General features: G+C 46.9%; 6 protein-coding genes across 6 annotated transcripts; 2 read left to right on the top strand and 4 right to left on the bottom strand.

The window, feature by feature from the left end:
- Positions 1-985: 985 nt before the first annotated feature.
- Positions 986-2,542, top strand: LAJ45_04511 (uncharacterized protein; the record flags this gene model as incomplete). The annotated part of the gene is made up of 1 exon (XM_046114091.1): positions 986-2,542. One exon carries the CDS (start codon positions 986-988, stop codon positions 2,540-2,542), a length of 1,557 nt encoding a protein of 518 aa, XP_045972613.1.
- A 910-nt stretch (positions 2,543-3,452) lies between these two features.
- On the bottom strand, positions 3,453-4,850 carry LAJ45_04510 (uncharacterized protein; the record flags this gene model as incomplete). Its single annotated transcript, XM_046114090.1, has 3 exons — positions 3,453-4,406; positions 4,511-4,567; positions 4,617-4,850. 3 exons carry the CDS (start codon positions 4,848-4,850, stop codon positions 3,453-3,455), a joined length of 1,245 nt encoding a protein of 414 aa, XP_045972612.1.
- Positions 4,851-5,071: 221 nt separating this feature from the next.
- On the top strand, positions 5,072-6,657 carry LAJ45_04509 (uncharacterized protein; the record flags this gene model as incomplete). Its single annotated transcript, XM_046114089.1, has 3 exons — positions 5,072-5,360; positions 5,434-6,395; positions 6,448-6,657. The coding sequence occupies 3 exons, from the start codon at positions 5,072-5,074 to the stop codon at positions 6,655-6,657; spliced, it is 1,461 nt and encodes a 486-aa protein (XP_045972611.1).
- A 1,371-nt stretch (positions 6,658-8,028) lies between these two features.
- Positions 8,029-9,155, bottom strand: LAJ45_04508 (uncharacterized protein; the record flags this gene model as incomplete). The annotated part of the gene is made up of 3 exons (XM_046114088.1): positions 8,029-8,073; positions 8,132-8,869; positions 9,021-9,155. 3 exons carry the CDS (start codon positions 9,153-9,155, stop codon positions 8,029-8,031), a joined length of 918 nt encoding a protein of 305 aa, XP_045972610.1.
- A 1,149-nt stretch (positions 9,156-10,304) lies between these two features.
- Positions 10,305-11,048, bottom strand: LAJ45_04507 (uncharacterized protein; the record flags this gene model as incomplete). Its single annotated transcript, XM_046114087.1, has 3 exons — positions 10,305-10,433; positions 10,502-10,648; positions 10,719-11,048. The coding sequence occupies 3 exons, from the start codon at positions 11,046-11,048 to the stop codon at positions 10,305-10,307; spliced, it is 606 nt and encodes a 201-aa protein (XP_045972609.1).
- A 1,800-nt stretch (positions 11,049-12,848) lies between these two features.
- LAJ45_04506 (uncharacterized protein) lies at positions 12,849-14,318 on the bottom strand (the record flags this gene model as incomplete). Its single annotated transcript, XM_046114086.1, has 6 exons — positions 12,849-13,022; positions 13,072-13,181; positions 13,240-13,596; positions 13,707-13,856; positions 13,991-14,114; positions 14,181-14,318. The coding sequence occupies 6 exons, from the start codon at positions 14,316-14,318 to the stop codon at positions 12,849-12,851; spliced, it is 1,053 nt and encodes a 350-aa protein (XP_045972608.1).
- Between the last annotated feature and the right edge of the window lie 1,783 nt (positions 14,319-16,101).

Raw genomic sequence — 16,101 nt, 5'->3', positions numbered from 1 at the left:
TGCAGCGTATTTCTGGTACTTGTGCATCAACTATCACTCGGTCAAATATCTCATTGATTGATTGATTGATAACTCATTGACTTTCTTTCATGATTTACAGATAGTTTTTTTTTTTGTTGTTGTTTAATTCGTTAATTATGATTTACAGACCGCACTAGCTTTGGGGGCCCAGCCTAGAGACTGCTATACCCATATATTAGTTCGAATTCAATATTGTATCATGCCTGCAGCGATCGAGACATAACCCCCGCCCGCAAAGTACTGAGAACTACCCCCCCCCCCCCCCCCGATATGCTGTCCGAAAAGGCTCTGCTACTGCTTCTATTGTCCCTGTCCAAATCTGTAGGTCATTGATCTTCCCGGTGTATGATCTAGCTAGAAGTAATTAATTCTCTCGCTTCGTCGTTTCTCTCTACTAGAAAAATAGCTAGGTCGCGCAGCACGGCCATTTCCTAGTATGACGTCGTATTGTCGGACGACAAAAATAACTACGCACCCAACGACAATTACATGTAACCAACAACCATCACAAATGAGTATATTTTAATAACCATAATAGATATGAAAAAGACAATTGTATATCTATGAAGCTAGAGAATTATGGGACTAGTATGCTTGTCCGTGGTTTAAAGAGAAATGATTGAGGGTCGTTGCCCGCATGTGTAAACCAATTCTCCCATCCACATTCGGTATAAAACCAACCCCCCCACCTACGCCCGATGCAAAACCAATCCTCCCATCCTCTCCAAACCACCTGTATCTATAACTCGCTCCAATCCCATCCCATAAATATCCCGCTCTTCCTCCACCACCTCCACCACCGATTCAGTCCACAACATGATTGTCTCACTTTACAACCCTATTGATTAAACCAAAACATCATTAATAAAACCTCTTCTTGAGTCTACGATCAATAAGTGCCTAGTGTAATAGCTCAGTAAACCACTTTGACCAAAGCTTCGTACCATAAACCATCGTGTACGAAATGTCGAACAACTACTCAGCAGAGATCTCCGGATTTGTTGAACGGGATGTGCTAGGGGAAGCTCCGAACGTCAATGAGAACAAGAATAAGGAGGTAGCAGGAACTCTATTAACTTTAAACAAGTCGAGAGAAGAGACTCATGAAGACCTCCATGGTAACCTTGGCCTCATTTATCCAGAAAGTCTTCAAGAAACTAACACTCCCATGATTGTAGAGTCGAATAAAACAACAACACCAGCTATTTCTGAGATACCGTCCCCTCAGGATCATCAGCATGCAGGACCCTCCACAGAGCCTAGAACCGTCTATTCTTTTTCAGCTCCTACGACCAGCAAAACCAAAAAACGTCCAAGAGTACGCACAGCTCCGGGTGAGAAAACGTTCTTTTGCCAAATCGAGAACTGTGGAAAAGGATACACAACAAACAGAGAGTTAAAAAAACACGGAAAGGTCCATCTTGATACCACTCAAAGCCATGAGTGTAATCAATGTGACAAGCTGTTCCCTACTAAGACTGCTTTGAACAATCATAAAAGGACAGCCCACCCCGCCGAGTTCAAATGTAGGTTGTGCGACAAATACTTCGGCCGACGTGTCGGTATACGGGCACACATTCAAGATGATCATCCAGAATTGGACGTAGCGAACACATTGGTCGAAATTGAGCAGAAAGAGGGATTTGACTGCACCGTCAGCATCTTCCTATGCAATGTTTGTCCTTACTGGCACACCGACAAACACTTGTTCAAGGATCATATCGCAAAACGCCACAAAAGTCAAGGGACGGCTGCCACTATAGCAAAGTGTCTTGCCGAATCGGAGGAAAGAGACGCTCGCTTCAAGTCATATACCTGTACTCTCTGCATGTGGAAGACTTCTCACATGGAAGCCATCAGAGATCATGTCGAGGCAGCTCATCCTAGTGAAGACAAATATCAAGTGTCCGCAGCTATTATCGGCACCACGAAAGCTGAAGAACTCCCCTACGAATATGAGGAAATATATAAATGTCACCACTGCCATTGCTACACCGGTAAATCAGATCATGCACTACTCCTCCACATCAAAGACAGGCACGAAGAGTGGGACGTGTACGAGCTTCGACGACGTTCGATGATTGGTATGGATTCTAAAGACTTGCTCCCCCAAAGAGGTGTACCGTGGTTCGAATGCAACTTCTGCCAGCAAGTTAGGAGGCGTGTCATCAATATTAAACACCACGTCCAACGGGTTCACAGGGATCATAAAGAAAACTCCAAAGACAACTCCGGTTGTCAACCAGCTTTCTGGATCGATTTATCGGAAGCCGAGTCAAAAGTGCTAGAAGAAGTCGAGGTTATTAGGAGGGGAGAGCTCGAGATTTCGGATGATAATCATAAAGCCACCGAGTATGGCGAGGATGGCGAGAATAGTGAGGGGTACGGGAATGATGATGAGAGTGGGGACGACGAGGACAGGAATGGGGACGGGAATGGGAATGGGGACGAGGAACCAATCAGCAAGTTTAGGAAGGTTGACAATATTAGAAAATCTAAGGGATTCTCTAAGAGCGTGTGATCTTGTCCCCTATTCTGATTTCTTATATGGTTTAGAGATCTAGGGTGTACCGTTTTTTATGTGGGGGTATTTCTGTGTCTCCTTTTTACGGGGTAGATATGATATGAGGTTGATCAATTGATTAAGTGGTTTATATCTGAGTGCATATGGGGCCTTATTCAGGAAAGAACAAGGCATCCTGTTTAGCTAAAAACCAAAGGAAGATTAGCCAAATTTTCCCTTATATCATGGACTAAAGCAAATAAATCCAAGATTCCCTGTACGATGATATATATCCATAAAACCCGTAAGATTGACTGGAAAACTGAAGTACTACATATAGACAATACATGTAACTCCATACATGTACCCAGGTGCGTGAGATTTCAAATAAGTGGTGAGAGAGGGATAGAGACACATCTTTCTCCTCTCTCAAAACTTACTTTATTAGATATCCAATGCTATGCTTGAATAAAGCTTCCTTCCGTAGCACTATTCACTGCGAATATAAACCTCCACAAAAACCGATTACAATGAAAGCTGAGCATAAAAGCCTACCTACATACATGTAGTTTTCTCATAGTTTTATCCTACTTCGACGATGCTTTTTATAGCTATTAAATAATATCCCGTACGTAAGCTAGTGCTAGTTTTCGCCGGAATTAATTGGCAGCCGAGCTTACATGTAGTTTACTTTTCTTTATATGAAACTCAACTTTACCTTTCATTCACCCCCAAGTACTTACCATTTTGTTTGTATATAAATCTAGCTGCTCAGTAGTTCTTTTACAGAATCTGCCCCTCAACGAGCGTTCGCAGCCGCCATACCCCCAATATAGCGGGTAACTCTCGAGCTCATTAATATTGAGGGACGCCACTAGCTAGCACTACATCTCTCATTCTGTCCGGTGCCCAAGATATATACACCAACTTATACTCCATATCCACTCTTCTCACCTTCTAAGCTCACCCCTTTCCCTACCTCTCCGCATCCTAATACTCCGTCCAAGGTCATTTCCTCGTCGCCTGCCACTTCCCCAGCCTTCTTCCAAAATTTACTTAAATGCCTGGTCCCTGAGTCACATAGAATAGTGACCACTCTATGTCCTGGGCCTAGTTTCATCGCCGTCCGCACAGCAGCAACACAGTTCACTGCACTGCTACTACCTACAAAGAGGCCTTCTTTCTCTACAAGTAATCTTGCCATCGCTAACGCTTCATCATCAGTGACGCGGATAGCATCGTCGACATAGGGGCGGCCTGCTTCGAAGTTGGCGGTGACACGATTGATACCAATGCCTTCTACTATAGTGTCGACCTGAGGTCGACGCCGGGTGCCTTCCCGCTCTTTGATGTCAAACATGACGCCGTACTTAATACGGTTATAGAGGCCGCTTCCCTGGGGATCAGCCAGCACCACACGAACACTCTCAAGACGTTCCTTTAGGTACTTCCCCACGCCGCTCAAGGTTCCACCAGTTCCAGCGCCTGCCACAAAGGCATCAACACGACCGCCGCATTGCTGATATATCTCCGGGCCTGTGCCCTCGTAGTGCGCCTTCCAGTTCGCAGGGTTCTCAAACTGGTCCGCGAAGAATCCACGCCCAGGTTCTGTCTCCGAGGCTGTCTGGGCAGCGGCGAGAGCGCGCGCACGGTTTACAAACTGGCCTTTGTCGACTATGGGAGCTGGAGGCACAAGAGTAACCATGGCACCGAGCTTCAGTAGAAGGGAAGACTTCTCTGTGGACTGGTCATTTGGCATACAGATATGGGCAAGGTATCCGCGGGCGCGGCAGATAAAGGCCAAAGAGACGCCGGTGGAGCCCACAGTGCCTTCATACACTTTGTCACCGCTGTGAGGAGTGAGAAGATTAGCCTCCTCGGCCTAACTAATCTATTAGCATTTTTCCATCATTCCGGGGAAGATTGGGTTGGGACAGAAAGAACAAAGCGCAAACGAAGTAAAGAAAATCAGAGAGAGGTTATTACAGTTTTTATAAGCTTAAGCGCCACTCGGTCTTTCACTGAACCACCGGGCTCCAGGAACTATTTTGTCGTTAGTAAATATTGGAACGAAGTAAACGGTATATAATACCTCAGCTTTACCTAGAATCTCACAGCCCGTAGCTTCGGAAAGGTGTTTTATTCGGATCAAAGGGGTATTTCCGATGCAATCCTCGAGTCCATTTCTTATATCTTCTTTTAATATTTGGGTTTTTTTTGTTGAATCTTGTCGTCGGACTGAAGAGATTGTCTGAACTGCGAGAACGGCGCCAGCGCCGATGACTATTCCGCTAAGGAGGAGCTTTGTTTGATCGTATCTGTCCATTCGCCTGTAATTTTGAAGATTATGTGGTCGTGAAATACAAAAAGAAGATGTGAAAAAAGAAAGGGAACGAGAAAAGACTCGATTAAGAGACTTGATTAGCAGACTCGAGACGTGGGGAAGCTTGTGACGTCGGTGATGGTGGGGAGCATGCGGCCGCAGCGATCAACCCCACCACCTGTTGCAACGATCTTTTTTGTGGCTTTCTCACCCACCGAACATCAATGGATTCCCCGTTTGTGTCGTCCCTTTTCAGATCTCTGTTCCACCGCAGAGCTCACCTGCGGCTTCGCGCTAGCCTCAATGGCTATGCTCAGCGGCGAAACCTTATGGGGTTTAAACTCCCTGTTGCGCCAGACAGTGACAAGAATACATGGCAGCCGCGAAGCACATTTCTCCAGCGGGACCGCTCAGATGAATATGAGCGATACCCTATGGTGACCGCGCAGCAATTGGCAACCCGTACGGAAAGGCCCAAGAGGGTGAAAATGCTTGTGCGGGACTTTATCGACGGTGTGTCCCCGTCGCAGGAAGAAGAAGATCTACGATCCATTTCCTAATCACCGTATACATATGATCGTTGCAGACAGCTTATACAATCCCAACTACGGTTACTTCTCCAAATACGCCGTCATCTTCTCCACCCCGCACGCCTTCAACTTCCCCGCCCTCATTGACGAATCCGATTTCCAACGCAATCTCGGGGAGGCCTACACGGCCTTCGAGGACGCACTCGATGCTAAGCACCCCTCCGACATCCGCCAGCTCTGGCACACACCCACAGAGCTCTTCAAGCCCTACTATGGCGAAGCCATCTCGCGGTACCTTGTCGAGAACTACAAACTGTCGCTCTTCCCCTATCACGACCTCATCATCTACGAGATGGGCGCCGGGAATGGTACCATGATGGGTAACATCCTGGACCACATCCGCAATACGGATCCCGACGTCTATGCACGTACAAAATACCGAATCATTGAGATTTCGCCGTCTCTTGCGGAACTGCAGCGTATACAAGCATCTCAAGGTCCACACGCGGACAAGATTGAGATCGTGAACAAGAGCATATTTGACTGGGATACTTACGTTCCTGATCCCTGCTTCTTCCTCGCGCTCGAGGTGTTCGACAATTTCTCGCACGACATGATCCGTTACGACCCTGAGACGGAGCGGGCCCTGCAAGGTGTCGTAATGATTGACAAGCAAGGGGACTTCCATGAATTCTACACGCCCCATCTAGACCCGGTAGCAGAGAGGTTTTTAAAGATCCGATCCCGCGTTGCAAGGCCGGGATTCCAACATCCTCTACGGACCCCAAAGATCCTAAGAAAGCTGAGAGAGGCACTGCCGTTCACGCCGAACCTAAGCAAACCTGAATTTATCCCAACGAAGATGATGGGCTTTTTCGACGTGCTGAGGGAGAACTTCCCCGCCCATAAGCTGCTCATGAGCGACTTCCACGCTCTACCAGATGCAATAGAGGGCGTAAATGCCCCCGTAGTGCAAACTAGATATAAACGGACTAGTATTCCTGTTTCGACGCCTTTTGTAAGTGCTTGTCATAAGTCTTGAGGAACAGGAGGAAACTAATAGTGAACAGGTGCAGCAAGGCCTCTTTGATATTCTCTTCCCCACAGACTTTGACGTGATGGATGACATGTACAAAGCACTAACTGGCCGCCTCACCAGAGTCATGAAGCACGAGGAGTTCCTAAAGAGCTGGGCTTTCCTGGAAGAAACGGAGACGCAGAGTGGCGATAACCCGATGCTCAACTGGTACAAGAACGCCTCTGTGATGAGCTCTGTTTAGTGAGTGGGTAATAATCTCTTGTTTTTTATTTTGTTTTGTTTTGTTTTGTAAATACCAAACTGGAAACTTTTTATTTGGGGAGTGGTGTTCAATGAACTTATTATTCTGGCGGCAATCATGTTATTATTCCATGTTTAACGTTAAAAACCTGGTTCTGGAAGTGAAAATCTTTGCCTACATGTATAAATTAAAAATTAAGGGGAATAAGATACATTTATACAAGCAATGCACGCAGTGCACCTACAAATAGAAAAGACTCCAATACAGCATCGCCACAACCCGTTCTCCCTTTGTGTGCAAACCTCTCCCCCTCTCCTTCTCCTCCATAATGCCTCATTTGGCAAACATAGCCCATAACCAGCTGCAGACCTGCATAAACCCCGATACCAAATATTTCCAGTAAACAAAGAAGAGTACGATTTCCCACTATACAGGAGTCGTTTCGAAGAACACCACTTCCAAGACCAACCAATCCAAAAAATGATCAAGAGAACCAGAAACAGCTAGTTAGTTTTTTCCACGGTCACTGCACGTGTGACGGGGCGTCCGTCGGAGTGATGTCTCATGAAGCTGTTACCACACTCGTGTCACGGGACGGGAATCATACATTATCACTCTGTGCCATCCCAGTGCCAGGCATCATCGCAGGTATTCTCAGCCAATTATCACAACCCGCTATTCACCCTTGTGAGCCTGAGCATCAAACCCTCACTACACAACTTTCTAAGGCCACACCCCAATCATCACGCGAACAAATATAAACTGCACGAAAAAGACTAAAAGAACCACACACTCAATTTTTCAACATCCACACATTCGGCCCGTAGCCCAGCTCGCCAGGAACCGACGACATCATTCAACATGCGTAAAAATCCATACTCATCACCGACCATCCATCCATCAATCCATCTCTTCAGAGCTACCACCACACAAAAACAAAGAAACAGGAAAGAAAAAGAGAAGGAAAAAAAACGCCCTGTAACTACTTTAAATACTTCAGGGACAAAAATTAAGAACTGAGAAGAATGTAGAAAGAAACAAAATGTCCAAACTAAAAACACACAAACCTCCTAACCCCCCGACTCCCTAGACCAGGACTCGGAGCACTTACCCTAGGTTACGAAGGAGATTGGAAGAGGAAGAAAAAGCGCTCAACTACTACTGCTACCTCCAAGGCCTTATAAAGGAAAACAATGGCAAAGGAAGAAAAATCTTGCCGAAAATCCCCTAACTTAATATACATAAAACGGGGGTGCACCTCTCCATCCAAAAAGAATAGATGAAGAAGTGCACCCCCAAGTGTGATACTGATCTGAAGATAGTTTATTTTTCGTTTTACTTTTTTTTAGCTGTACGTTTTGCACGAGAAATCTATGAAAATTTCCATCGGTGACCGCAGAGCTCACATGTACAAAACTAAAATTGCTATTAGCACAACGTAGCTGGATCTACTCGGAGTTGGGGCGAAACTCACAGTAGTCATCGGCTCATCAGCGGATCTAGTCTGAGCTTGTGTGTACGATACTCTCTTCTTTCCACATTTTCCGCAGGTCAGTTGATCACTGATACTCTTCTCGCTCTTTGGCATCATGGAGTCCTTTTCATTCTGGGCAATGATTTGCTGATCCTGTTTTCTTCGCTCAGCACTGGCCATCTCCGAGGTCTCCATGGTCGCCAAACGCTCAGCTGTGATTTCACCAGACACGACACGGCTGCGAAGGTTATTCTTGGTGTCCTTCAAGTTGAGGAACAAGACCTGCATACGACGACGGTACGGCTGGTCGGTCTTGGATTTGTTATTCGAAAATACCGACGACTCGACAGCTTTCGCAAGAGTGAAGATATGGTCGCTAGTTGCATCCAACTCATTGAGGACAAGAGCGTCATACATGGCGCCGATACAATTATTCCTGACCTGGTCGGAGGTAATCGCCCAGGTGATTTTATCTGTTGTCTTATTCCTCTTGCCTGGGTCCACCTTGCTGTTGCTATCCGGCTTCTTGCCCGACGGCTTGGGGGGAGACATTGGGTTAGACCCGGTAGTCGGAGATGCCGTTGAGTTTCGCTCCTTCTTGACGTCAGAGGTCGAGCCGGGCTTTGTTTTGCTGTGCACGTCTTTCTTCCACTTCGCGACAATCTCTTTCGCAAGTTCCGAGACGGTCTTGTCGGGATTCATGCGCAGCTTATTAACAGCCATTCCGACTTTAGTATCCTGCGATGGAGCGAGTTCGAGTTAGTACGGGGTGAGAAAAAAAGACGGCATAAATTGGTTTTTTTTGATTTATCGCTCATTCTCTACGGGATTGTAGTGGAAATTTCCAATCTGTTCTATAGCAATTTGCCGTCATAAAGGGGTGGCATACTCTCAACAGCTGCTCGGTGGCCACAACCTCCTTTTTCAGCGCACCCAGGATATCCAGCAAGTACTGAGCGGGCAGCTTCTCCTTGACTCCCTTCTCCAGGTTGCCGACGTGCGCCTTGACATCCTTCGCGTCCATTTTTTTTGTTTTTTTGTTTTTGCAAGTTGGAGTGTGAGTAAGCAAGCGAGTGTCGGCGAAGAGAGACCGTTGTTGGCTTTGTCTGTCGTGTGCGTAGCAGTTAGCAGGCGATGAAGGTCACGAGGCTGGGGCCGACGTTTTGTCGCGCGACGCGGTGATTCTGATTGATTAGGAAAGGACCGGAGTGGAATGAGCGCGGTGATCGCGGAAAAAATGTGTATGGATGTTCTCGCCGACGCGAAGGGGTGAAGATGGTGATGAGGAAAGAAACAGACTGCGCAGGACGGACGCCTTGGACATTCCTTTGATGGTCAACGTATGTCGTTTAGACTCGTCCTGCACGTGACTCGGGCTCTCCAGTTGAGCTATCGTTAGGGCATGGGGCTCGAGTACTGTTAGTAATTGGTCATGGAAGATCACTCGTTCTCGGAGTCGGCTAGTTCCTGGGCGAAGTCCCGGAAAAATGCCATGCAGGCTTTAGTAAGTGCATGCAGTTGTAGCAGCTCTATTAACAACACCATTTTACTTTCTGTTTCCCTTCACACCCTACATGAAAGGCATGATATGTTATCTTATGTGGAGCCTCGAAATAAAAAGTGAATACATGGGCCTCAGAAGGATGGTTACAGGTAATTCTTATTGCTTTGCGTTGACTCTATCCAGATCCGGTGGCTAGCTTCAGACACCACCCTCATCACGCAACTCAAAGACTCTGCGTTTTTTTTCATTCTCACAATAATAATAATTATATCTCCACTTCCTCTATATTCGGGACATGCATGTTCAGGGTCCTTTTGTTTCCCCGAGTAACTGAAGAGATCTGCCAGGATTTGATGCGGAAATGATTGGAATGCACTAAAATCAATCCCGATCATTGATACACTCAACCCTAACCCTCACCATGCACTGGGTTCACCGCATCTTTTTTTTTTTTTTGTTTAATTCATTAATTGCATAGTTCACCGCATCTAAAGTCAAGATAACATTTTATATAAAAGACTACACGTATGAGTATATAGATATCGTTATATTATATACCGCTCTGCTTAAACCACAAGTACATAGACATATGGGGAACCCGTTTTCTTTGTTCCCCACGCATTCACGAACAAAGAGGTCTACCAGCCACAATCCCTAACTCGGCTGACCTCAGTCTCTCTTCGCCCACGCATACGGCCTAAATCCCAGCACCAGCGGGCCGCGCCGCTTGCTCCCGTCCACCTGGGTCCGGAAGTATTGCTTACAGATATCGTCGAGTGTTGTGAGGAGTGTTGTTTCCTAGTGGGTACAGGCGCCACGTTAACCCTTGGGATCAAAATAATTTGAATATGAAGAAAACCACGAACCTCATGATACCCCCATATATTCAACACATACTCGTCCTTCGAATTATTATACCCCCACCCGGCGCTCAGAATGCCTTTTATGGCCTCATACATCTCCCACGCCGGCCTCTTCGCCCACAACGCCGTCGACAGCAACGGCTCATTCATCTACTCCCCCTCTCCATCAGCACCCCATAATCCCCCCCCCCACTCGATCCAAGAGCAATCAAGGACTCACCTTCGCAGCCGCCAGCCTACCATTCATGAGCCTCCCCCCATGATCCACCGACCCCGGGAACACCGGAAAATACTTCCCACGCCACACCACAATTACCGGATACGGGTACGTGTTTGTCTCATCGGGCACCGTGGGCCCGCGAGCCTCTGCGGCTTTGATCTTGATCAGTCTTGCGGCTATGAGCGGCGGGATGACGGCCGGGTTGGTCTTGACGATCGAGCTGGGGGTGGGGAGGAGCGAGACGGGGACTAGGGAGGAGACCCGGCGGCGGCGGTGCGAGCGCGAGGTGATTACGGAGTTGAGGTGCGTCCTGTTTGGGTTGGGTGTCATTGTGCCGGTGGGTCTTTGGGGTGCGTTTGGATATTAGTGGGGAGGGATGCGGGAGGTATATATTGGGATTGTTCTTTGTTTGGTCTTTGGTGGCGGAGGCGTGATTGGGTGGTGGAAGTCTTTATGTGGAGTCAGAGCTAGAACAAGGCTTTGTAGTGGTGGGGAAGCTTGTCTCTGTCCAGTAATGACGACGGGAAGCCTAGTTACACTCTACAAAATAGCCGTGAGATCCTATACTTACTACAACGGCAAAATTTGTCCAGCCAAGTAACTATAGTCTCCCCAATATCAACATCCATATCATTCAAGTCGGCCCGTACCAGTTTTCTGCCAAAGATCTAGCGACCATATGATAAGTCATTGCACAGCCGCGCAAAGCAATATCGATATTGAGAAGTGGATTATCGATATTTGCATCATGCTCACCCCGCGTATCAGTCCACAGGATTCATAGTAGGATAGTTAGCACAGCACCCCAAACCATAGGTCCCGAGTGTAAGGAGAGAGAAAAAGATCCCAGATTCAATAATAACTAGTGATAGGGCCAACCTTTACCACATCTATATCAGGAACAAAACCACCCGCCATGACCGGCGATACCGAGTGACAACCTATGACCCTGATTAACACCACCACAACCTTTCACCAACAACAGCCCCGACCACGATGACATCCATAAGCACAAACACAACCGTAGTTACACCCTTAGATTAAGTCATAGTTAAGTCTCCATGGGTGAGTCATCTAGAACATGAAATACGAATGCAAACCTGCGCCCCCAAGGTGCGGGGAGACAGTCATTGTTATGCCGGTTACCCCAGTCAAGTGTAGATCCTCCACAGGCAAATGAATTACCACCTACCCCCTTTTATATCTATATAGGACACTAAGGAACCAGACCGGAGACTCAATGAGCCGTCCCGACTTCTCTAGAGCTTGATTCGCCCGCTCCGGGATGTGTACCTATTACAACTCCCGCCACGTGGACAGGGTGGAGTGTAGATTGAGTCTACTGATATTACAGAACACGAAAACACTAAGGGAGTTCCCGGCCACGATATTTATGTGCAGAAAGTACAAGGTTTGATGGGGCACCATGTGATTCCTGCAGAGTGGAGTGTGGAGATGATAACCATCGAAGATAGATTGGCACACCGGCAGGTGTCTTTCGGGCATTATAGTTCACTATGGATAGATTTCCGTTCACATCTCCCGGCCAGGCACCCCGCCGCCCCTGGCTCCCGGTGCATACCAATGGTTAGATCGCACGATGCAGCCACAAAAGTAAAATCCATCTAGCTAATATAGTATCATTACTCTTCAATCAGTCCTCTCCTGATCTCCCCATCCCCTCCCCTCTCAACCGTTATCATAGCAATCCCGCTAACACATCCAAAACCTCCAGAAACGCCGATCAGTTTGAACGCAAGCTACAAACACAAAACAAAGAAGCAAGTCACAAACCGCCAATAGAAAGAGTAAAAATAAGAGACGACAAAGAGAAGGTAAAAAATAAAAATAAGGGAAAACCCGCTTCACCTCCAAGAGAGGAGGGGAGGAGGGTTGACATACAAAAAGAGGGAGCGGATGTGAGGGGGCTAAGATGTTAAAGGTTTCTCACATCCAAACTATATAAAAGAACTAGAACTATGGGCCGAGATAAGATGCAGAGTGGTGATGGCAGTAATATGGCTGATGGGGGGAATAGGTGAAATGCTAGATAAGTATACAACGTATTCAGTAGGTTTGAGGTAGGCATACAACAAAGATAAAAATGCTTCTAGGACCCTACTATAGCTTCTAGACTTCACCGTCAAGGAGCAGGTACTGTAGGATATCACTTAGTGTTAAAACTCCTTTAAAGACGTTGTGGCCGTCAACAATCATAAGTCTGTGCACACGGGAACGGCGGATTGTGTCAAAGATGGCATCTAGACGGTCCTGGGGAGAGCATGTATGAATTCCGGGAAAGTCCTGGTAATTGTTAGACATAGAACTAGAAGAAAGAGGGACGAAAGCTTACATCGGGGCGCTTCAAAAGAGCTTCTCCTACACTGAGGTTGAGTTCTTCATAGCTACCTCCTTTGATGAGAGTTAAGACGTCGACAGACTCGTAGATATTTAAAAGCACTCCTATACACTTACATGAGTGCCTATCCTTGAAATATTGAGAGGGAGGGAGTAGACATACCTCGATTATCCACAATTGGCACACTACTAATGTCCTTCTCGACCAATTGATGGATGACATTAATGACCGGCGTCTCCATGTTCGCCGTGCTCACATTATCATAAGTTCCAATTCCAAGTTCACTTATCGGCTTACGCAGCATCTGCGTTTCACGCACATTTACCGCCACAAACTTAAGAATACGGAATTGGGTCAAGACAGACACAACCATCTCCTGCTGCGTCTCGTCGTCAAAATCAATTAACGGAATACGGCGAGCACGAGACTTTAGCATGCGCCTACAGGCATCGTAGAGAGGCACAAGTGGGTGGACGGAAACAGTTTCGATTGGAGTGACGCCAATGGCTCTTTCGATATCTACCCGCACACACATTAGCACAATTTCAATCTAGCCCAGCTTCACATGATAAAAAAAAAAAGGAAAAAGGAAAAAAGGAAAAAAAAGGAAAAAAAAGGGAAATCCATACCTCTCAAACTATCCAACTTGAATCCCTCAATCTCCTCAAATTTCTCTGGATACTGCCAATAGTACTGGATGACATTGATATAGTCCGAGCTCGTAAGCAATCCCGCAAACGTAGACGTCTTTGAATTCCATAATGGTGCCGACACGATTCCTGCACCCGCCGCTTTAGCTTTCTACGCCTCTCTCAAACATTCCGGAGGAGGAGGAGGAGATGGAGGAGGAGATGGAGGAGAGGGGGGAGGAGGGAGGGGGGATGGAGGAGGAGGAGGCTCATTTCCTACTAACCGTTGTGCACAAGAATATTCAGACTCTTTTTAACTAACAAACTTGTGTCCAACACCACAAGCCTAAAACTAACCGGTAATACGTCATAAGTAGTTCTAACCTTTAGAAAGTCGCGGATAGCGCGCTGCATCGGAGGTCAGTAGCTGCTACCTGAGCGCCTTGTAACGGGGAAGAAGGGGAGAAGTCATACCAATCCCTCAGCCTGCTCCTTATCGACGATGTCTATGGGCTGCTGCTGGCGATTCTGCTTCTGCTGCGGGCGCAGGAAAGACGATGGGTTGACTGGACTTGGAGGCCGTGGGAGAGAACCGGGAACAGCTTCAGACATGGTTCTTTACGGGGTGCTCCAGAGCCCAGCAGTAGGTGCATTGATGGGTGGAATGTAGCGGGAAGTGGGGTGTGGGAGATCCAGAAGATGGGGGGTAGGTAGAGGTTTATATTGAAAGAGGAGGTAGACGTAGGAGGTGAAGTGGGATAGATCGTCGACTTCCAGTCTAGTCCGTCCGGGGGGAGAGTTGGAAGGTTGCGTTGGTAGGATGATGTGTAGCGATCGCTCAGATGCGGGAAGTGTGGGGGAAAGTTGTGGAACTAGATAACTTTTGGCGGGGGGTCCGGAGGAGCGTGGAGCTCGCGTGTTGCGGTACGCGCGATAACCTTTTTCCCCGATACTGTGCTCCTACTCTACTCTATATATGTTTTCCCTCTAGGTACATGTTATGTTACTCAACATACAGCTCCCCCGAATACCCACACGTGCTCCTACATATGTCATACAGCAAAGGGTACAAGGTAATATGCATTATGGCGACAGCCAACTGCAAGTACTCCGCATTCCACACGTCCATTTGCGCCTGGGATCGCGACGAGGATTCTCTTAATTAAAGGCATGCCAGTGTATGTAAATAGCACCCAGGCAAGATGGAGCCGCCGATATCACAAGGAAAATCACAGTGGGAAGATTAATCAGGTTGTTGCGCAAATGATAAATCAGCAGATACGAAAAGTGATCTCTCCATCATGCACCAATACGCAACCGTAGCGAGTACATGTGTTTACTCCACAGACTGTATGTACTCCAATCTATGTACTCTGCATCATGTCGTACGAGGGCTCCTACTCGGGAAGTAGACCGAGTCGCTATTCATCCATTCCTAGGCTTCACAATGCCCTTTGTCCTGGTTACGGGGTAATGATAATTCGAAGCGCGCTTAAGGCGTGCGCGTGTAGCGCATGGTGCTTGCTACATCAATCCTCTGCACATACATGTATATATATACGACTTGAGTGTTGGAGCACAAAAACATCTTGAGGCAACACAACGCCCAATATGGAAAAATTGTGAGCAAATCTTTTCATATATCAATTTCTGACATATCGTGCACGTTTATGCCCGCTCAGTCGCCCGACCAGTCGGTCAAGTCATTGATTTTCTATGCTGAAACGGTTACAGAAAACTCCTTTCTAAGGGAATTTTATACCGTCAATAGAAAGGAACAATGCATCTCAACGCAAACCAAAACCCTCTTTCTTCTCATCACCCTCGATACCGTTTAAAGCCATGGGTAGGAAGCTGAGAATAGAGTTTCCTCACGAATTCTCGGAGCGTCATCACACCTTGGATTGTGCTCAATTAATACCACTCATAACCCATCCATTAAGCGAGCACGGCCAATAGTTATATGAAGGCTTGCTTCCAGTCCTTAGTTACGTAGCCGCTGATTTTTAGTGCGGAATAGACCCGGGGTTAGAATGATTCTCAGTAGGAATTGAGTGTTGAAAGTAATGGGGTAGAGCAATTGTGGTCTAAATGATCACCGGAGTGGAAGTCATGGTGTGAACGTGAGTAGCAGTGCACAGAGTTTTACGTCTCTGTCAATTTTGGAGCACAGGGCTAAGCTCTATCCCAATCACCGTTTTCCGTGGCCGTAGCTGGTCTTCTGATTATGATATTTTTGTTCTACTTACAGTTTGTATAAAACTTCGGTCTGTTATTTTGATCATAATGCTTTGAGTTTAGATTTCATTTCGCATTTTTATCGTAGTCCTCACGCGCACGACTTGATGATGATATAGAGCATTTGTATGCGAAATGCATTGGCTCAAAGGTGCGT

Source organism: Morchella importuna, assembly GCF_003444635.1.
Source record: "Morchella importuna strain M04M26 chromosome Unknown Morimp01GS011, whole genome shotgun sequence".
NCBI lineage: Eukaryota > Fungi > Ascomycota > Pezizomycetes > Pezizales > Morchellaceae > Morchella > Morchella importuna.
This window is presented reverse-complemented; position numbering and strand designations above follow the sequence as displayed.